This window comes from Halichoerus grypus, chromosome 3 (assembly GCF_964656455.1).
Source record: "Halichoerus grypus chromosome 3, mHalGry1.hap1.1, whole genome shotgun sequence".
In the NCBI taxonomy this organism is placed as follows: domain Eukaryota; kingdom Metazoa; phylum Chordata; class Mammalia; order Carnivora; family Phocidae; genus Halichoerus; species Halichoerus grypus.
This window is the reverse complement of record NC_135714.1, coordinates 71,498,489-71,521,607: the sequence shown is the minus strand read 5'-3', so window position 1 is coordinate 71,521,607 and position 23,119 is coordinate 71,498,489. Positions and strand designations below refer to the sequence as shown.

Sequence of the window (23,119 nt, the reverse complement as noted above, 5' to 3'; positions counted from 1 at the left end):
GACATCCCAACCCTGCCCGAAATTTTTTTAAGTGAAGAGAATACATTATGTATTTATCAATTACTGGATAGGAGAAGGCTGAGATTGGTGATATGATACCAAAAGAAATAATCAACAGACATGACAACACAGAAATTAATACATTATAGAGATTTAAACACAAGCACTCCACATTTTCAAAAAGCAAACAACTGGGAATACAATTTACAATAAATACGAATGGCAAAGGGTTTAAAAGTCTTAATAAAGAGTTCCCACAAATCATATGAAAGTCATTTAGTCCCCATACAGAAATACATAAAGGACATCAGCAGACTACTTGAAAAAGAAGAAATACTACAGCCCTGTCTGGGGCAGAAAGACACATCCTGAGAGGGCAGTACTAAGTTGACCAGGGCTCCGGCGAGGTCTGGAATACACGCATTCCCAGCTGAGTGCTCTGACCAGCGGTCTTCCTTCCACTTAGGGCAAGACTTGAGCGGTAGGGTTTTCTAGCTACCAGTCACACCACTGTTGGCCACATTTCCCAGGACACAGGGACGCTTACGATGCCCTTCACAATGTCAGGCAGTTTCCACCGTTTCCTAACCGGGTTGATCTTTACCCTCTGTTTCCTGCACTACTTATTTGATTAGGAAATTCCTCAGGCAGCCATACAACTTGCATGTTAACATCTAGCAGGATACCCTGCCTTCAAGGTGGGTCAAACACTATCACTCAGTGTTAATCCATTATATGCTCAAATTTGTCAGCAATGCACACAATAACTGGCAGGAAGAAAAGCAGCACGCATTACACATTCAGTTCAGTCTCTCAGAGCATTACGCAGGAAAGTGTCGCATCCCGACGCTCACTGCCAAAGCATGACACAGCAGTTCTCCCTGCCTGAGAGTTCACACTCAGGGCAGACACAGAGACACATTTGCACGTGCATACACATATACACACTTTTTATTGAGAAGAAATTCACATAACATAAAATGAACCATTTAAATGAACAATTCAGTGGCATTTAGTACATTCACAATACTGTCCATTTCTACTAATTCACAGGAAAATGCATCAAAGCTGTGCAGAATATGAAAAGTAGCCTAGGTGTGTAAGATACGCAAAATTTTACAAATGCAATAGAATTTATTACTTTTTTTTAAAGAGAATACTCAGCGTTTATAAGGATTAGGTAAAACAAGTACTCTCATACACTGATGATAATATGCAAATTGATATATAATTCATTAGTGAAATCAATTTAGCAAAAACATCTATCAACCAATTCAAAATGATATACACTAATGCAATTTCACCCTTGGGATCTTATTAAAAAGCAATTTTAAAGGCAAACAAAGCTTTAGACATAAAAGATGCTTGATAGGTCTTCTTAAAAATGAAGGAAGAAGGGAGAAAAATAAAAAAGAACTTAGAAGCCAAATACCCCAAAGCAAGAGAGCAGAACATACACATTCACATGGCAGACTGTGTAGTCATTATTAAGGGTGTCCGTGAGGGCTTTGTAATAACATGGTAAATATAAGCACTGTCTTAAGCCAAGTTTAAAAATTCAGACATATAATTTTATACATATATAGTATACTTTTAACTATGCCAACTTTGTTTTTTAAAAACTCCACAGTGTGCCTGAAAGGAAAACGGCAAACTTCTAATTCATGTCTCTTCCTGGGTTGGGGAGGGGGGTGGTGGACAGAAACTCAAGTCCTGGTCTTGGCCTTGAAGGGGCAGTGTGTGGATGTTCACAGAGCACAAGTTCTCATCTCACTCACAATGCCTGGCTTTGAATCCTAGATTTCTAGCTGTGTCACCCTGAACAAGTAACTTATGCCTCTCTGTGCCCCAGTTTCTGCATCCATAAAGTGGGGAGGATTACATGTGAAATACTTAGACAAATGTAAGCACTCAAGAAATGTTACTGGCATTTTAATCATCTGCTATTTCTAGAACGGCCCAATGCAAATACAAGGTAGATCTTAAAGATTACACCTGTATTATCTCAAGAGATCAACTCAAGTCTGTTAGCAGTCCTAACTTCAGGAGATCTTAAGGAACTGGAAGTGTCTGTCACGTAGGATTTTTTCCTCAGGTTCTCACTATCGGAATCTGGGTGCCCTTTGGAGCACTTACTTTAAACCTCGCATTCCTCACTGGGTGGTCTTTTTACTATTTTCCCCATCCCTTTCTTAATTTAAAAATCAAAGACACTGATCGGAAATTCAGTGTGGCAGAAATGGGAAAAGACATCAATTGTATTTAATTTGACTATATTAAATTGAGGTCAATTTGGGGGAATCTAGAATGACATGTGGATTTTTCATTAATGGTAATAACACCATGTTACAAAATATAAGAAATCCTTAACCATGGGTAGTCATTATCCAGATGTGATCACCAGCTGTGGCAAGATTTGGCTATGATGTAGCCACCAGCAATCACCCACGGATGTTCTTTTACTTGGATGCTTAGAACTCATTTGACTATCTGCAGCTCCTATCCAAGGATAGAATACAATCTTAAGACCAAATGAAATAATAATAAATTATGGATAAAGAATTGGTATCTTTCTGGCATTTTCCTCCAGGGCAGCGATGACAGCAAATACCTCACTGTTAACTCAACAAATACCTTACTGTTAACTCAACAAATACCTTACTGTTAAGACACTGCTTATTGTTAAGCAGCAGCTGTGTATTCAACTGCCTACAAGTTAAAATCCAGCAGGCATTATTCTTATCATTCTTTCGTCCAGTTTTCTTAGACCCATCTAAGAAATACCCAAAAAGGACCCCAACCCCCAGTGATGAGATTATGACATATACTAGACAAAAGGAAAAAAGAGCTGCAATGATTAATCTTTCACAGTTGTATGCAACATTTCTTACCAGGATCTCAGTATGCTTTGTTGAGAAGATTTCTGCTTTTGCAGCATAGAATAAAAAGAAGAGATACCCATTCATGTCTTTCTAGCTGTCCTTCACCGTGACAGTGATACTAAGCAATGTGGCAGGAACCACACTCGGTTCTCAGAAGTTTCTCCAATAGGTAACTGTGTGACAGAAAGAAGGTCTGCCTCCTGGCACAAGTACAAAGGCACGTACGACAGTGCCTAAAACAGCATGGATGAGTTCACTGTGTGCTCAAGGAGTGCTAGTGACCCAGAAAAGTCAAAACATAAACTTCACCAGAGATAGCAGCTGTTCCACACAATAATCTCAAACACAGTGTGTTGGCAATCAAAACAGGAGTCCACCACCCTCTGCCTGGCAATTTTTAAAACTACAGCACTCTCTATTGTACAAAGACTTGAAGACTTTTGAAGCTACTTTTTAGAAGTCATGGCAACAGAATAATGGAGCTTCATAATGCAAGTAAAAGAATGACGCGGGCTCCCTTCTCTTTACTCTCTTGAATTTAAGTACTGTCTTTGTTTTAAGGAAACTGTGTGTCATCAAAACATCCTTATTGAAAATGTGTTGTAGGAGCAGCCCTGAAGCCAATTAGCGGCAAACAACTGCAAAGTAAGAGAAAAGGAGCCCACATATTTTTTAAAGATTTATTTATTTATTGGAGAGAGACAGAAAGCACACACAGGCGAGCAGGGGAGAGGGGGGATAGGGAGAAAGAAACTTGAGCAGACTCCATGCTGAGCGCAGAGCCCGATACAGGGCTCAATCTCACGACTCTGAGATCACGACCCAAGCTGAAACCAAGAGTCAGACACTCAACTGACTGTGCCACCCAAGGTCCCCCACACACACACCGGAACATGCCTTTTAAACATAAGCACGCTCTTCCACACTGATTCTGAGCACCACTCTTGGGGTTAAGCATTGTCCATGAGTGTGTATGTGTCAGCAGCAGATTTATAAACAGTGGAGAAGGAAAAAAAGAAGAGGAAAAAACAACATTTGCCAGGAACCTACTTCTAGCATGTAACTCCTTAGCTCACAAACCAACAGTGGCTTCTTACTACCTGCTGAATGAAGTCTAAAATTCTCTAATTTCCAAAGACTTCTACAATCTAACCCCCAAGGCTAAACTATTGTGAGTCCTCCAAATGAAGCTTCTCCCAGCAAGGCCCCCTCAACCAGTACCCACACCCCACACACACTCACTCACTGTTCTCTCCCTGAAATAACAACTAAGATTTAGCCATCACTCTATGGAGCACCTTTCACTTTTACTGTGGTCTTTGTCTCTATACTTTCTGTTATCCAATAGTTAGTAGGTTTTGCAACCTAGCTCTAGGCCATATCTGACGTCCCAGGTGTATGTGTCCAAGTTGCTAACTCTGAACTCTTCAGATTCAACCCTCCAATTTAGCCTACTTCACTTTTGAAATACGGCTGCACATGAGAAGAGCTTACACCCTAAAGAGACTGTGTTATATTTCAGTATTCCCGAACACTTTACCTCTCAACTATTCAGTCAATTCAATTGATGATTCAAAGAAATATCTATTGAATAAGGAGAGACAGTGAGCGTGATAGGGAAGGAGAAGCAGAAACAGGAAGAGAGAAAAACTCAGACCCAGAGAGAGAGAGAAAAAAAAAGCAGAGACAAAAAGTACTCTAAGAGTAATACTTTTATAAAGTAAGAAAGAGTTGTAAGTCCCAACAACTGCCTCAAGTGCAGACTACATCACCAGTGGCCTATGCCTGCCCTGGATCACCGTCCAACCCTGTGTACCAAACACACAGAGCTCTACGATGACTCACCATAGTATAAAGACATTCTGAATGTTCCCTTCCTCGGGCCACAGGCCTAGCCCGTTGTTAGCTTCTACAAAATGATGCACACGTTATCTTGTCTGAAACTTGATGCAAAAGCTCAGACATCCTTTGAGAACTAAAGGCAGATACGTACAATATATACATGATAAAACAATCATCAAAACTACAAGAGAAATCTTCTAGGCCAAAAAATCCACTCTATGATCTGCCATAAATTTCCCAATTCTAAAAACATTATCAGACTATAGGGAATATATAAGCCTGTTCTTATTTGAAAAAAATAAATAGATCATTTGCTGCGAACAAAGTACCAATGTTTTGCAGATAAAGACAGGACAGTATATTTAGCTCCAAGGGATTCTTTTTTTTCCTCCAAGAGATTCTTATTGAGTCTTGATTGAAACACTACTTGACACAACACTAGCCTCTATATTAGGTTCCTAGAATTAAGGTAATTTCATCATCTGAAGCCATTTTTGTTGGGCACTTACTTTCCCCAAAGCTGAGGCTCCCTGGATAGTCTGGAAGGTTTACATAACAAAGAAGGTTACTGAATGTTGCATTAGACCTCACAGTCTTCTAGTTGTCTTTAAAAATGTGCAAGGATGCAAGAAGAGGTCTGTGTTTTTCTAGATCTGCAACAGTTATCCCCTGAACCTAGGCCTGGTGCTTCCTCTAATATTAAAAATTAATTACAAAAAAAAAAAAAATTAATTACAATCTGCAAATTCTTGCTCTCTCACCCTTGCCTCCTCTGCAGAAGGGATTAAGATTTAACTTCAATCTTGGTCTTAAAAGTAAAAGGGCAGAGAAATAAAGTAGCAACATCCACAAGGGTCCAAGGTCAGGACTAACCTGTTATCCTTGCGCACAGTTACTTTGTCCCCCCCAGGTATCAGCTTCTTCTGTTCAATCACGCCATAGCTCTCTCGACAAATCTATATTTAAGGAGGAAAAAAAAGAGATGCTTCAATTCTGTTTACCACTTATCTTTCTAGAATCCACATGACTGAGAGAAGCTTTAGGAACAAATGTAGCTTAATCACTACTTACACAGAAAATTCTTGGGAAAAGAGAACCTGATGCAGAAAACATCAGTACCTTAAAAGATATCCTGTGTTTTAAGACATGCAATTGCCAATATATATGCAATCAAAGAGAAAACGGTATGAACTCTAGAAATCTATGTATCAAGAGTAAAGAGGACTAATGTTTCAGTAATTTTAAGTTCACAGATGAATCATTCATTTATTCAACATCTTTACTTAACTCCTTTAACAATCAAGACACTATAACTAAAATAAAATTTGTTCAGAGAAGACCCTGAATTTATTCTTCGATTCGGAGAACAACTATACGTTCATTATGACTTGTGAACATGATGAAAGGGAATGCCACAATCAGATGTAAACTGTGGAAATCCTTACCGTGAAATTGAGGCAGAAAGTCTCCTCAATATCTTCCCCAGGGTAATCTAAAAGTTCTTGAAGACTCCTAATGATAGAATAGAGAAAGGAAAAGAGGCAAATTAGACACTGTAATAGTGTTTCCACCCCGGTCATATAACCAGAATCCTTGCAAGGAAAAACTAAAAGATTCTAGGATAAATGTAAATCCAGACTGACAGAAAATTGTGTTTATACCTTAAAAAGAAATATGGCAGGGACCCCTGGGTGGCTCAGTCGGTTAAGCGTCCAACACTTGGTTTCGGCTCGAGTCGCGATCTCAGGGTCGTGAGATCAAGCCCACACCAGGCTCCACGCTCAGCGCAGAGTCTGCTTGTCCCTCTCCCTCTGCTCCTCTCCCCTGCTCTCTCCACCCCCACTCTAAAATAAATACAAAAAATCTTAAAAAAAAAAAAAAAAAAAAAAAGAATGGCAGTAGACCTGTAAGACATTCATTAATTATTCTCTTTTCCCACTGAGAAGTCTTCTAGATTTATGAAGAAATTCAGATAGATTTATGTCTGACACACTTGTGCTCCTTTAACTCTGGTATTGCTCGGAAGTCAAATACGAGGACATGGTACTATAGTGGCCCTACAGAATGTCTTCATCCACATGTATTAGAATAATCCTTCCATCATAAGAAAGCCACAAAGTCACCTCATCCACCTAGGAATCTTAATTGGCTTCTCGTTAATCCAAGGGGCTCTGTGAAGTGACCCTATTACCTGCCATACTAAAGAACACAAACATGTACTCTTAAAACAAGAATATGTTTATACCAACAATGGTCATATCCTAGCTTTCAAGAGAATATATTCTTGTAACCAGACTTCATTCACACTTTTTAAGTGAGCTCTGAGTCCAGTTCCATCAAGGGTTGCCCAGGAAGAAAATTCTTAGCATGGAATTTAAATCCACTACCAGTTAACCACCCAAAATCATTATTTCAAATATATCCTTAGCCAGCTGGCTGGCAAAGTAAATCGCACACACTTCAACCACTGTCTAGCCTTCTTCAGTTACCCCAAAATTAACCCTGCCAGGGTCTCCTAGGCTCTTTTTCAATATGCCTTCTAAATGTTCTCTTCCTCTGTGTCCCCACCCCTCCCATCCTTTATGGTTTCTCAGTGTTGGTGTCCTACACAGGTGGTGTGGCAGTCTCACTTCCAGAGGGGACATTAGAAATGACCATTTCTCTATCTCCATCTTAAAATTGGTACTCTTTCTCCATAAAAAGGGCTGTTCCTTCCTGTTGAAGCCAAAAGGATTATACTGTCTACAGAAATCCAAGGATATGGTGTTTTTTATATATCTGATCTTATGCTATCTAAAATTAAGGCAGAAAAAGTCAGAATCAAAGGGGTTTTAAGAGCCAGAAAGAGAATAACATAAAAATATGGCTCCACTACTCTGGAAAACAGTCTGGCAATTCCTCAAAAGACTAAACACAGAGCCACCAGATGGCCCCAGCAATCCCACTCCTAGGTATACACTCAAGAGGAATGAAAACTTACATCCACACAAAAACTTGTATAAGAATGTCCACGGTAGCATTATCCATGCCAACTTAAAAGTGGGAACAACACCAATTTCCATCAACTATCAACTAATGAATGGATGAACAAAATGTCATACATATCCATTCAATGGATTATTATTTGGCAACAAAGAGAAATTCAATACTGACACGTTTCAACATGGCTGAACCCTGAAAACATGCTGCGTCAAAGAAGCCAAACACAAAGGACCACATATTGCATGATTCCATTTATATGAGGCAAGTCTACACAGACAGAAAGCAGATTAGCTGTTGTCTAGGGCTTTGGGGATGAGGAAACTGGAGATGACAACTAAGGAGGACCAGGTTTCTTTTTCGGGCAATAAAAATCTTCTAAAATTGTGGTGATAGCTACACAACTCTGAATATACTAGAAGTCACTGAATTGTATACTTCAAGTAGGTGGATTGTATGGTATGTGAATTATATCTCAATCAAAATTTTTTTAAATACTCCCTTTTCAGTACTTTCTCTCTCTCTATTTCTGGACCATGACAAGTCTCCACCCTTTATTTTTGTTCAGGATAAGGAAGGGTGAGATTATTTTGTAGCCCTGGACAACCATGACCTCCCTTTTCCTTGGCCCCCTCTGCCATAGGCCATGCCTCAAGCAAGTAGCAGTGCATCTGCACCTTAAGAGTCTAGCCATATGGGGGTGCCTGGGTGGCCCAGTCATTAAGCGTCTGCCTTCGGCTCTGGTCATGGTCCCAGGGTCCTGGGATCGAGCCCCGCATCGGGCTCCATGCTCGGCGGGAAGCCTGCTTCTCCCTCTCCCACTCCCCCTGCTTGTGTTCCCTCTCTCGCTGTCTCTCTCTGTGAAATAAATAAATAAAATCTTAAAAAAATAAATAAATAAAGAGTCTAGCCATATGGTTTGATAAACTCAAGCTTGTCCATGTGGTATTTTCAACCTTTAATCCCTGTGCCACAGGCAGCCAGAGCAGTCCCCATCTTTTAGCTTTGTACCTTCCTTCAGTGGGTGAGAGCTCCTTCAGGTCTTCCAAGCCAGGCTTCACGTTCAGTAACTTCTTGTAGAGAGCCAACGGGAAGTGGAGGTCGACCACAGTGGAATTGTAGATGGCTAGTCCACAGGTTATGCCAATCAAGTGAAACCAGTTGTGCTCTACAAAACACTTTTCAGTATGTATGCAAACGTGTTAAAAAAAAAAAAAAAGGAATGCACTGCTTGCAGCCCTCAAAACACTGCCATTTACCTCAGAATATTTTCAGTATAGAAGAATAAAGACCTCATTAATACTCAGTTACCTTCTGAAGCAGAGAGACACCCTACAACACCACCAAAAACTGCAACCTAGACAAAGCTAAGCATTTACAGCTCATCTAGCAACACAGAGAAGAGCATATCATCTTCTAGAGCAACGCTACCCAACAGGACTTTCTGCTCTGATGGGAACAGTCTATTCTATGCTGTGCCATCCCCCAGCCACTAGCTACACCTACTGAGTACCTGAAATGTGGCTAGCACAGCTTTGGAAAGAAATCTTAAACATTATTTAATTTTAACTAACTAAAATTTAGATTTAAATACCTATATGTGGCTAATGGCTACGTTTTTGAAACAGTGCAGATCTAGGGAGAAAACTCCAATAGAAAAAAGAACTAAATTATAGTCTGGTTAAAATTAGATGCCATTTAAAGCTTAGCTCTCCTACTGAATTTTCAAAAATAACATGTGTGCCTGTTTTTGTGTAAGTATTCACACACATACCACATTATTAAAGTAAGACGTACTTGTCTATCACTTTCCACATGTCATAAAACTCATTTCTTTATCACACTGTGTTCTTTTTACCCTTCAAAGAATAACAAAACCTGGCTCTTACCTACCAGGAAGGGAAATGGGGCTGATTGGTGACAAAATACATGAGATCTTGGCAACAAGTGAAAATGAAGACTAGATACATTATTTAGACTGTTTAAATTATCTTTGTTATGCTCCCCTTTGTAAAGTCAGAAGTCAGGGGATTGGTCTGACCACAAAAAGAAAATCTAATGCAATCCATCTGTTTAACTGCAATATCACTAACTTACCGTATCTGAAAACCACAAGAGATTTGAATCCTGATAGTAGGTAAACATTCCGTAGATAGGATTCAAAAGTTCTTTTAACAGTAAAAGAAAGAACTCCTTTGTGACGCCACCAGCATCCACTGCTTCTTCACCATCAAAGATTACCTTAAAATAATGAAAGTAAAATTAATACTTCAGGGAAATCTTTGATGTTTTATCTTTTTTTAGCAAACTCTTTCCAAAGTCAGGACAAAGCAAGAAATATATAACAGAGAATACACTGATGCAATGAAAACTGCAAGGTGTATGTGCTGATTATTAACAAGGCAGTTACATACACATAAAATTTCTACTAGGTACTCCAAGGAATACAAAGGAAGTCAGAAGTTTACCATATGTCCATGGAAAGTTTACCATCTATTTGGGGCAGTAAGGCAAACATAAAATAATCAATTGGAGAATATATTTTCTATCTATCTCTCTATTTATTTATTTATTTTTAAAGATTTTATTTATTTAAGAGAAAGGGAGGGCATGAGCCAGGGGGAGGGGGGGAGAGGGAAAAGCAGACTCCCCACTGGGCAAGGAGCCCAATGCGGGGCTCAATCCCAGGACTGAGATCATGACCTGAGCCAAAGACCGACACTTAACTGACTGAGCCACCCAGGCGCCCCTATATTTTATTTTCCAAGAATCAAATATATTGAGAGGTAAATGTTCTGGCACATAGAAAAAAGCAATGATTAAACTGAGTAAAGGAACACTTTCCGGAAGAAATCTCTCTCAGTGGGGCTCTTGAAGGAACTGATGCATATGGACGGAAGGAGGGCATTCGAAGGAGGCACAGACTTGGGTTCTGTGAGGGGCTATAACCACATCTATGCAGGGCATCCCGGACCCATAAGGATCATCACAGTAACAGCTACAGCAGACCAACAAAGGAGATTTATTGAGAGTTTATTACATGCCAGCATTTAAACCCTATTAACCTAATGAGAGCAGCCTCATGTGTAGGGATTGCTGTTATCATCCCAATTTTACAGGCGAGGGCTCAGACACAGAGCTAAAAATAGCATTTGAAAAAGTATATCCTTCAACACTATTCTGCAGATGTGTGGAGAAAAAGCAGAAGAGGCAGAAGAACTTCGATTAGATCTTGAAGATGTAAAAAATATGTATAAGACTCAAAGAGATGAACTTTTAAGACAAAGGCTCAGTTAACTTTTGATTACATTCCTATCAAACTGAATGTAAACATTTAATATCTAAATGTAGACTTCCAATAAATTCTTTTATAGAATTACAAGGGAAAAAAAGAAAAAGAAAAAGTGTATCCTTGTGGCTGGGTTCCAGGTTGCTGAGAGCAGGACAGGAGCAAAGGTGGGGACAGACACTAGGACCTCGATTGTACAGATGCCAGCAGAAGACTTTCCTCAGATGTGCTATGAAGCAACAAGGGTCTCATCTGAATTACTGACTGAAAACAGAGGGCAAAGGGAGGCCCCCTCTCTTTGTGATATCAAAAATCTAACCCAGAAGTTGCAGGGAGAACTCCCAGGCAGACAGAGGAGATTGATGCCACTCATGGGATGTTCTGGAAAGGGTGACAATAGCATGGAGACCATCAGTTTCTTGCCTACACTACCTTTTGAAAATCAAAGTTTACAACAGGAATGGCAACAGAGATCTGGAAATCATCTGAAGGGAAAGATAAAGGGCTTAAAAAACAACTTCAGATAATTCATTAAACATTAATCGAACCACCTACTAGGTACCAAGCATTGTGCTAAGCCCTGGGAATACAGTAAGTAGTAACACAAACATGCATAGTCTATGAGGAGAGAAAAAATTTTAATTCAGTAATTTCAGGGTACTAAGAGTGCCTGTCATGATAGGTCAACAGCTTTCCAATTTCACTACCTTTCCATTCTAGGTTTTTCCTTCTTTCTCTTCAATATCTGACAACCAAAGTCTTCCTAGATGCTGACTGGATAGTTTCGCCTAGTTGAAGCTTTAGTTCTGCTCTTGCTGGCTTGTTTCTGGTAGAGCTGAAGCAGGTACACCCAAGACAGCAGACAAAGAAAGCCCTATAATCCCTCAAGTAATCCACTGGCATTCTTATCTGATGGTATGTTGAGATGTTCTGTTCGATGATTTGACAGAAGGAGGTGATTAAATTCTTGTCAAATGAATGAAAGAAATCATGAATGGCTGTACTCCACAATTTTCATAATAAGACCTCTGCTGTTTCATCAACACTGTTTAAAGAAAATCCTGGAAGATATTTAGAGGAATAAAATGAAGGGCTCACTTTGAGAGGCTTTTTCAAATCAATATCAGAATGAATGCTCAGCTCTCTTAGGGCATCTCCAACGAGATTGTTCCTGCGAACGTGAAGGACCAGGAAGGGGCTTCTGGCCAGCAGAGGCTCCAAGGTGAGAAGCATGAAGACATTCTGCAGGTTAGCTCCATTGACCGCCACCTGGAACAGCACAGCCAAGAACACAATTACTCAGAGTGCACCTGGGAGCGGGGCTGGGGCAGCAATCACCTGTGCCTTTGGACCTGGGGTGGGTGGGGAGCAGGCTGAATGCTTCTCCATTCTGTTCTTTCTGATTTTCCCTTTAACTTTTCCAGATTTTCTAAGTTACTCATGTTTATAAAACACACAAATCTTCCTAATCTGAACCAAAAGAAATTAAATGAAACAGTTTATGAACCATAGGACCCATAACCAGTCCCATGAAAATGACTGAGACCAGCTAATTAAGACTGAAGTAATCATCAGAGTAGGAGAAACATGATGGAGAGTTAAACAGCTTTCATTCTTTGAAAACTGTCCACTTTCTCTGGAATGCCTTTAAATTGACAATATCATGGATAGGTCACTGTGAAAACAGACACGTATGTACAGATACACACAGAGAGTGAGAGACAGAGAGAGAGAGGGATAAACGAAGAGATATACCTACCAACAATAGGAACTGGTAGGTTTGGATTAATTCACAAATGTCTTTGTAAGCTTATCAAAACCAATTACATTTTATAATAAAAGTGTATATTTAAAATAAGTTAAACAAATCTCTGTAACTTCAGTTTTTAATCAATAAAGAATTACCAAGCTCCATTTAATTATTGCCCTATCTCCACCAGGGCAGCAAATGATGGCCTGCAGACCAAATCCAGCCTGTTGCCTGTTTTTGTACATCTCTTGAAATAACAATTTTTTTTTCATTTTTAAATGATTGGGGAAAAAAGTGAAAAAAAAAAATATTTCACATGTAAAAATTATATAAAATTTAAATTTCAGTGTACAGAAAATTGTATTGGAAAAATGCCATGCTCATTCATCTACTTATTCTCTATCACTGCTTTCCATATTACAAAATGAAATAGTTGAACAGTTGAGATAGACTGCATGGCCCACAAAGACTAAAATATTTACTATATGGCCTTTTATGAAAATGCTTGCCAACCCCAGATCCAGGAAAACGTGCATTCATGTATGTGTTATATTCAACATAAAATTGCTGAAAAAACTTAAAATAGTTCTAAAAAGTTATAATGGTCCTGTTAGACTCTCTCCTGTTAGTAAAAGTTACAACGGAATGCTTAGGATGAACGAACACAGTAAGAAGAAGAAATGATTTTTAAAATATGATACCTGCATCTGTAGTTCAGCATCGGTCTGTAACATTTTGGTCTTGGCTTGGGCATCAAAGATGAAAGGGTAGGAACAAAGTGTGACAGTATCCTAGAATAAAACATATTATTGGCGATATTATAGTGGTCCACAGAGAAAACTGCTAGAAAAATATATAAGTAAATGAAAAATGGATCGTTTACCTGTATTATAGATGGTCTAGCCTTCTGTGTAAAGAAAAATAAAAAGTCTCTTACTTGGATTGCAAAACCTGAACTTTCTACCCCCTGCGAGTATAAAATATAAGTAACAAAACATATAACCGATCTGACTATTTGCCCATGCAGAGAGCGAACACCATTTGAACGGCTGATTGGTTTTTGATGGAACAGACCAGATGTTTTGATGGGTACAGATTGAGAAAAAAATATAAAAACAAGTATAAAAAATTTTAAAGGACCTTTAAAGACCACTTCACTGACTCCATAATTTACAGCATTAATAGAATGCTCTTTTATAAGAAATCTAATTCCAAAACAGGAGCTTTACAACCTTGACTTCAGATATTAACTTTGTTGGGTAAAATAGATGATGCAGACTGCATTTTATTTGTCGTCATGTTACATCTCCTTCTTACACACACACACACACACACACACACACACACACACACAGCTGTTATGATTAGGAGAAAACAAATATTTAGAAAGCTGTCCCTGACTCAGCACTTAGACTAGTACTTGGCCTATAGAAGATATTCCATCAGTATGTGAATAAATCTAAATCAAATTTTGAGGATGGGAATAACAATAAATAACAACAATCACAAATGAAACATAACTACAACAAAAACATCAACAATAGACATTTGTTGATCTGCAGCAGTATTTCTCAAACAGAGAACTGCAGACTTACTTTCAGAGATCTGAGAGTGCTCTACGAATTTTTTAAAATTCTGTGAGTTCTTTAAAAGGATATCCTAAACAAAACTAATGAAAACGCATTCTGAACAACCTCCTTGTGATGATTTTCATTTATTTTAATGACTGCACTGGTGTCACGTTATATATACTTAATTGTCCAAGGGTAATGAAAAAGAAGAAAAGCAGTCTTCCTCTATCAGGGATGCATTTGCACCCAGGAAAAGCCCAGATCAGTCTCGGCCCACTGCATGAAGGAAGGTTTCATAGCTTCTGAAAAGAGAATAGAGCTGAGTCATCCCAGGGCCGACAGGCTGGGGGAACTCAGGCACCCAAGGCCTGACAGCAGGCAGTTCCTCTCCCCAATGCAATGGGTTTCAATAAGATGTTTTTGCTGTCAAATTTAATCAAAAGGCTAATCTGCATTTTATTGATTTTAGACTTTTGTCTGCATTTAATTTGTAGATTTGGTTTGGTTCTATAATCTGAGTAAGAATTGTAGAACTACCTCCTTTTGTGTTTGTGTATATTTCGATGAAATCGTTTAATAGCAATTTTCACTAAAATCCATCCTGTTAATCCTTTGGAACTAAGTTCCTTTGGAGATCTTGGAACATTTCCCTAGACTAAGAAACCCTAACTGGAGAGATGATTCTAGTCCAGTGAGACAAGGTATGGAATCATGCATATATAATCCAGGCTAATTTGGCTCATTGTCATACCTACTATACCTAATTATTTGGAATTTAGGAACTGAAATCACTAAAAAAAGAAAAAAAAAGCCCACATACCATAAAACAGCACTTCACAAAGTGATCTAGTCTAGGTACCTAGGGAGGAGCATCCTAGGGAAGTGGGTTTACAAGTAGTGGCAATATTCAGAACTAAGCATTATTTGCTTATTCTCAAGGGACAAAAAAAAATCGTTAATGTGTGTTGGTCTATAAAGCAAGATAAAAGTTCTGAACACTTCAAATGTAAAAGTGACTTGGGAGAGAAGTGACCAGAGGGACCACAAAAACAGTTGCGGGCATTATAGCATCGCAGTGTACCGAGTATTCTTTAATACCGGTATTTTTGTTAGGACAGTATAGTTATTTCAGACATCAGTCAGCAGGTCTGTCTGGAGGTCCTGGCCCTCGCCAGGCCCACTGCAGTTCTCGGACCATCCTGCTGCCCTCTTGCTGCAAGCCCCACCACAAGCCCGCCCAGGCCTCCTCCAACATCTACCTCCTCAGTCCCAGTCCCTCCCATCACCCCTCACCTGACCCCTTCAGCCCTGCAAGAGCCCAGTTTTGGAAGTAGGCTGATGTCTCTTCTGTGGAAGGAGAGGAGTTAAATGGAGGGTAAGGTCACCATCCTCTCTGGGTAGGGGAGGGGAGGGTGATGGGTGCCAAAAAATCCAGAACTTCCTCGGTTAGGAACCAGAGCCAAGGCCAGAGAGCTGACGGTCCATAAGACCCTCCTCACTCCAGGGGAGGGCCACAGTGCCAGCTCTAAGGAAGTCAAAGGAAGGAAGGCTATTCAGTCAAAAGAAGGAGCAGACCCATATGAAGGTCCATTTTTTTTTTAAAAGATTTACCCAGAGAGAGAGAGAGAGCCAGAGCGGGGGAGGAGAAGAGGGAGAGAGAATCCCAAGCAGACTCTCTGCTGAGCACGGAGCCAGCCACGGAGCTCGAAATTATGACCCCAAGATCATGACATGAGACGAAATCAAGAGCCAGCGACTTAATCGACTGAGCCACCAGGCATCCCTGTAAAGGTCTATTTATACATAGAAGGTCTACAATTTTTTATAAGTCTATGGGTTTTGTATTTGAAATATAATCATTTAATTTCACTGATTTTTATTCTGTAAATGCTAACTATTTTAGAAATGTTATTAGTACTGGCATTTCTGTATTACATGAAATAAATGTTCCAACAGCAGCGTTAGGATTTTGCTCTATGGCTGCTCTCCCTAACATAGGAGGATGAGTGTGAACTGATAAGAATATGCGATCCTCTCAGGGAGGAAGCTGCTGGTCCTGGGCCATCCACTCCCCCAAAATGAGTCTAACAAACATAAAACTAGCAAAGTACTGGTGATGGATCATATTTCAAGTGTTCCTGCTTGAAACGGGGTTAAACTGTGACCTTATTTCATTTTCAAAAGTATATTAAACAGAAGCATGGAATAAGTACATGGTACAGAACTGGGGAACTGGGAATATCTTTTTCTTCTTTTTTTAATTCCAAGTCCACATTTCCTAAGCATGGCTGTGGCTGGCTGGGGACAGGAGGTACTGTACAAACATCTGCAGCATGAGGAGAAAACACAGCTAACTCTGCCTTCGGGCCGGCCACCAGGTGCTCCTGTACCCGTCATAGACAAATCTGGCTTCCCAGCATCACTGCATGATGCTGAGGCTAAACAGTGGCCTTGTCTCACCCGTGCACAACACGGTACCTGGAGCCGAACCACTGTCCCCACGTGACACATACAGCAAGATGTCAACCCGATTCTAGCTTTTACTTCGGAAGCATTTTCTTTGTCATTGACTTTCTCCCTTGTGCTGCCCTCTATGGGAGCCCATGGAGCCACTCATTCTATGTGCTCTTCGGTTTTCAAGTGTAGAAGCTGGCAGTTTATTAACTGAAATAAACAAACCACTACCACCTCTTCTTTAAAATGAGCAAAAATCAGGGCGCCTGGGCGGCTCAGTCAGTTAAGTCTCAGGGTCCTGAAATGGAACCCCACATCAGGCTCCGCACTCAGCGTGGAGTCCGCTTGTCCCTCTCCCTCTGCTCTTTCCTCTGCTCACTCGCTCTCTCTCTGGAATAAATTAAAACAAGTCTTTAAAATGAGCAAAAATCAGCCATTCTAGAATGTTCCTTTTGTGCTCCATAGCCTTTTACACACAAGGGTTACACAGCTTTGTAATGCCTTTTTCACTGCTGCCTCTGCACTGAATACCCCACAGAGGGAACCACCACATGCTACACATGTCTCTGTCCCCAGTGACCAGCAGGCTCATGACACACATTAGGTGACCCAGAGCTGCTTACTGAAAACTAGTTAGTGAGGGCTTATTATATACACGCCACTAAGTACCCTGCCAAGTAAAGCCTTCCCATGCTTTCTCCCATCTAATTCTCATGATATTATCATAATTCTCATTTATAAATAAGGACACCAGGACTATAAGAATTAAGTAACTTGCCTAAGACAGCATAGGTAGTAGGCCACCACTGAGATCTGAACCCAGTTCTTTTTGATTACAGCATGTGCTCTGAACTATATGCTAGACTGCCTTGGCAGTACTACCACACTGAAACATTTGACAGGTAAAGCCATTTATTGTGATGTACACACGCGCGCGCACACACACACACACACACACACCCATGCACGCACACAGGAATATTATTGAGCCATAAAAAAAGAAGGAAATTCTGCCATTTGCAACAACATGCATGAACCTGAAGGGCATTATGCCAAGTGAAACGAGCTAAACAGAGAAAGACAAATACTATATGGTATCACTTCTATGTGGAATCTAAAAGAAAGCCAAAGTTGCTCACTTAAGTACCGCCATTCACAGACTGCAATCATGATAATCTACATTTCTAACACCAGCAATTTCTTTTTCGGTGGCAAAAAGAATTAGGGTTCATTAGAAGTATTTTATTCAGCATCCAGTCACAGAAAGGGTAGATTCAAAGTCAGAAGAACTGGCTTTTATGAAGCTAACTAAATTGCTTAAACAACTGGAAAAACTGTTTAACTGTTTAACTGTGGGCCTCTAATTCCTCACCTAGAAACAAAACAGCCTAAATAATTCATAAAGCTTATTTCAGCTCTTAACATTTTATTATCCCATGAATAGTTACTCACAAGTTGATAAAACAGAAAAGCTTTTTTTTTCCAATTTCTAAATTAGCAGGTGAAAGCAGAGTTCATTGCTAGCTTGCATGTTAAATTTCCCATGTAAACCCATTTAAAAGACTTGAACTCATTTTTATTGAGGAGTATTTTGTTTTTTCAAGGTTATCATAAAGCTTATTAAAAACACATAACTAGGTGATAGACATCGGGGAGGATATGTGTTGTAATGAGCCCTGGGTACAAGACTGATAAATCACAGACCTGTGCCCCTGAAACAAATAATACATTATATGTTAATTATATGTTAATTGAATTTAAATTTAAAAAACACACTGTGTCTAGCACTGATCATCTATTATTTGACAAACCAAATAATCTTCTAAGTTAAATAAACCTATTTATACACCTTGCTATTAGAGACCACTACTCCCCTCCAAAAACACTACAGGGAAATGTTGGTGATGAATCTGTTAAATGTTGGTGATGAATCTGTTAAACTGGCAAGGACTCACATCAAATATATCTGTTGCACATCACTTCACTAAATACAGTAACCAAATCATCATTTGGTTTTCTGACATAACTCCAATTTACACATAATCCACAGAGGGGAGGTCCTAAAAACCCATGCAGAGATCCCAAGCCAGTCTGCAATCAAATTGAGCACCTCTTGCCAAGTCATGGTGGCAGGCAGGAATCCGCAGTCCCTTGGGTGGCATATCTAACATACGGTGACAGCTAGGTCAGGGACAGGTGACATCTTCACATCCATAATCCCAAATCAGAGGTGGTCTACAGAATTCAGGTGCCAACACAAGACAACTGAAGTAAGCTAGCTATCAGAAGATGGTAACTAGCAAATGATCCTTTCCTCAATGTCAGAATCAAGGGGCAGTGGGGACTGTGGCACATGGAAGCCTCGTCTAAGGAGCCCCTATTGAACTCCAGCCAATTGGTACCATCTGGGAGGACAGGTTATGCGGCCAGATATTCCAAGTTTCAAGAAAAGCTAGAAATTCATTTTAAGTATCTCGCCTTTTTTGTAGTAAAAGACATGTAACATAAAGTTTGCCATCTTTACCATTTTTAGGTGTACAATTCAGTAGTGCTAACTATATTCACATTATTACACGGCAGATCTCCAGAACTTTTTCATCTTGCAAAGCTGAAGTTCTATACCTACTAAACAATGCTCCATTTCCCTTCCCTCAGGCCCCAGCCACCACCACCCTACTTTCTGCTTCTACAACTGTGACTACTTTAGATACCTTGATTTTTAAAATGTTGGCAACTAATTAAGATTTGTACCATTCTGGCTGACGACCCATTTATGACTCCTTACTGATCATTTATGATTTCTCAAAGCACTTCAAAGTTTCAAGAATGCAAAGCCAGCCAAAACATTTTGACATTAACCCCAAAGTCAAGGACAAATTTGGGGCTCAGATGTGCTCTTCTCATCCTTATCTGTACTCTGAGAAAAGACTACAGCTTTAAGATCTGCTTTACTTGGATTCTTACCATGCCTGCTTGATGCAAGAACCACATGAGGTAGTCTTCCTGAATGTCCACAAGACTGGAAATCTCAGGAATGTAAAATGTATCATACTCCACATGCTTCACTTTGATATTTACCTGATGAAGAACAAAATAAGGAAAATTAAAACCCAGACAACTGAAAAAGGGCTTTCCATGGACAACCTCAGTAGGACATTTGAGCCTACCATCTATTCACCCCTCTCCCCACTGGCTCCTCTCTATGCTCACCTTATATAACTTCTCCAGGAGCTTGAGAGCTGCTGTAATATAATTGTTAAACAGTACAGGAATTAAGAATGTCTTTCTTCCTCTCAGTAGATAAACGACTGCACCTTTATAGAGGTTTACCAGCTTCATGAAATATTTTGGGCATACCTGAGACCACCAGTTATCTTTAGGAAGAAAGAAAAGACATATTTCAACACGTATCCTTGATCAAGTATTTACGTCTTCTGCCTACTAGCTAAAAACTGCTCCGGCTAGAAAATGAACATTAGTCTAAAATACAGTTTCCCAAAACTGACTTTAAAAAGAATCCATTAAAGCATTTCTGGAGAGAGCAGGAGATCCACAAGAATCCCTAGAGATTTTTTCATAGCGCTTGATCTGATTTTTTTTCCCTCCAAGACCCATTCAGAAAGCTAAGCTAAAAGTTCAATTCCAAAGGTCTGTGTGGACAAGATGCTAAGGCACCTGTTGTGGGCAGGAGCATTCAGATATCTTCATCCTTGCTGCCCCCACCTCAGCCTCCACCCACATCCTGTAGGAGGGATGCAAAGGGCCACATGGCCCTGATAACAGCACCAGTATGGCATTCATGCCTTCCCTCAAGAGGCACCATTAGTTGAAAACTACTATTTCTGTCTCTCCCCAAACTATGCTTTCTCATAACCAGACAAGAAGGCTATAGCATTGGTTTCTACATTGTCAGAAGTAAATTCAGCCATACTGAAATACTTAAAGGATGAAATGATAGGATGTCTACGATTTTTAAACAAATATTTCAGCAAAAATAAAAAGGTGGTGGTAGGGGGAATACAGAAAACCGAAAGGGCAAAATATTGATAATCATGAATCTTTGTGTGAATGGATACCTGTAGTGTTTTCTGTACTTTGGGATATTCCTTTAAATTTAAATTTCTTTAATTAGAAGTTAAAAACAAGTGTAAAACTGAACAATTCTGATCTCTTTGTGTGGCCCTACCTGGAAAAAATTAAAATTAAAAAAAAAACCAAAACCTAAACGTCAGGTAATATTCCTTCGGAGACTGCCATCTCTCTACCTCATAGTCTACTAGAACACCTGAAAAAATACGCCCCCCAAAGGGCTTTGATCTTTAAAACGCAAAATGAAGGACTAACATATTCCTAGTGCTTTCATTATTATTTCTGTTTTTATATCTTCTGCAAAGGTGGAAGCAATATGGAAAAGCCGGGATTCCATCCTCAGGAACACAGGTCTCTTTATTCATGGGGAGACACACTCAAGTAACATCCTAGTCCACACGGAACGCAGAAGTTACTGAGTTGCAATGAACACCTAAAAAAAAATTTACCGGGGGGGGGAAAAAAAGGGAAAAGCCGGGTGACAGACTTTCTGCACTTGATTAATAAAAACATCTCAGGCGCTACTCCCACGAGAGACACTCTCCAATTCACTGAGGAACGGAAGGTTCTTATCTCAGCAAAGTGTCCGTGGCCTGCAAAAATCAGTGTGGACTCAACTGTCCTAAAAAAGAAAAACAGAACAAACATTTGGTAAGTCTCCACTAGGTCATTCTCTTCCTCTCCTCTTTTGGAGACCTGTGCATCACACCAAACTGTTCATTTCACTCCCACCCCCTAATTAGGTTTAGGAGAAAGACCAACAGATGGACACTAATTTTTGAGGCACTATTAACTACTAGCAAATGTAGGAGGCGAAAAAAGTAGCTTAAAGTTGGATAATCTAACCTTGTGAATATTTAAATATCAAGATTAGTCTGGCATGAATCATTTCAAGTAACCGAAATAATGGTTCGATTTGCTCATCGTGCAAATATGGCCAGTTAGAAGACAGCAGCAAAGAAAGGTAAGATTTGAGTGTTAAGCATATTAAATGGCAACAATAGATTCTCGGATCTCAGTCCACTGAGAGCCAGTGGTCACACCAATTAAATAAAAACTGCAAAGCCACTGGTATTGGGTTTCGCAAATTCACCTAATACTTTGCTGGGGTTTGTATCCAGCCGCAGAATGGCCATGGCCAGGGGAATAGTCAACGTTATGTAATACTTGGAATCCTGGAGCAGGGGGAATTCGGGTAGTATTAAATAGATTCTCATGGCTTCGACATCTGGTGGTGAACTGGACAACTGAGGAATCAGGCAACTCTCAAAGCTGTTCAAGATCTGTACAAGAGAAAAGAATACTGAGAAATTCTAACATGCCTGAGATCTAGTTACCTTATCTCTAAATTCATAAGCTATTCGATAGACTCTCCACTCTCACTCACTCAGTATGCACTGAGGGTGCTCAGGAGATATATCAGTGGAATGAAAAGCCAAAGATCCCCAGCCGTGCAGACCTTACTCTGGAAGGGCATTTCCTCAGAAAGAGTTAAGCTCAGAAGAAAGTTAAAGATAGGTCAAATTCCCAAAGTGAACATTTTAGAGTTAAGATTTATACAAGATTTTTGCCTTTTTATCTTACTCTTTTGTTTCTCTTGAAAGTTGAATTACTGCAGTGCAAAAATGCATTTTTAAAAATATACTCTGTAAATGTAAAGAACTTACCTGTTCTAGAATCATGGAGTGTTGAGAGCTCATTAACTTCTCAAATAACACTCTCGTTGAGTTCAGGTCAATCCCAGGGATTTTGGGACTTGTTTTAAAATGTTCATCAATTCTAAACAAAAATGTTGAAAGTGTGTAATAAAAGAAAAACAAAGCAAACACTCTGACAGGAATTAGAAAAGGGAAACAAAATAGTCTGTCTCTACTGATCGGATTTAAAGTGGATCTAGCAGACAAGCTGCATAAAAATACTACACTTCAACAAAGCCCAACAGAATCAAGCTCTGGAACCCCTTCTTCAAGATGATCTTAAAATTTTCAAGTGTTTTTTTTTTCTTCAATTCAAAGTACAAGCAAGGATCATCATTTCAGTTTGAGGCTATCCTGAAATTTATAAGCAGAGTGTTATTTCCCTGATTTACTCTTGCATTTTTGCCTTTTTCTGTAATTGTGGTACACTGACCTAGATGTAGATGCTGTGCCAAGGGGCAAAACACATCCCCAGTGCAAACTGGCCCACTCATCAACAAATGGCAGGTAGAACAAACTTCGTTTAAAGCTTTTCTTAATAATTTTTTTAAAAAATCAGATCTACA

The 23,119-nt window shown here is 39.6% G+C and overlaps 1 protein-coding gene across 4 annotated transcripts in view; it reads right to left on the bottom strand.

Annotated features, from left to right (window-relative positions):
* Positions 1-23,119, bottom strand: part of HERC3 (HECT and RLD domain containing E3 ubiquitin protein ligase 3) — a 118,294-nt gene that overhangs the window by 22,399 nt on the left and 72,776 nt on the right. For 3 of the 4 annotated variants that reach the window (XM_036122731.2, XM_036122732.2, XM_036122735.2), the window contains 11 exons: positions 22,524-22,635; positions 21,950-22,139; positions 19,978-20,141; positions 19,732-19,845; positions 13,626-13,649; positions 13,444-13,533; positions 12,091-12,261; positions 9,801-9,944; positions 8,715-8,881; positions 6,170-6,236; positions 5,598-5,680 (listed from right to left, as the gene is read on the bottom strand). In XM_036122731.2, coding sequence (XP_035978624.1) covers positions 5,598-5,680; positions 6,170-6,236; positions 8,715-8,881; positions 9,801-9,944; positions 12,091-12,261; positions 13,444-13,533; positions 13,626-13,649; positions 19,732-19,845; positions 19,978-20,141; positions 21,950-22,139; positions 22,524-22,635 — 1,326 coding nt within the window. The remainder of the gene's footprint in view (positions 1-5,597; positions 5,681-6,169; positions 6,237-8,714; positions 8,882-9,800; positions 9,945-12,090; positions 12,262-13,443; positions 13,534-13,625; positions 13,650-19,731; positions 19,846-19,977; positions 20,142-21,949; positions 22,140-22,523; positions 22,636-23,119) is intronic. The other variant, XM_036122734.2, reaches the window with a different exon arrangement.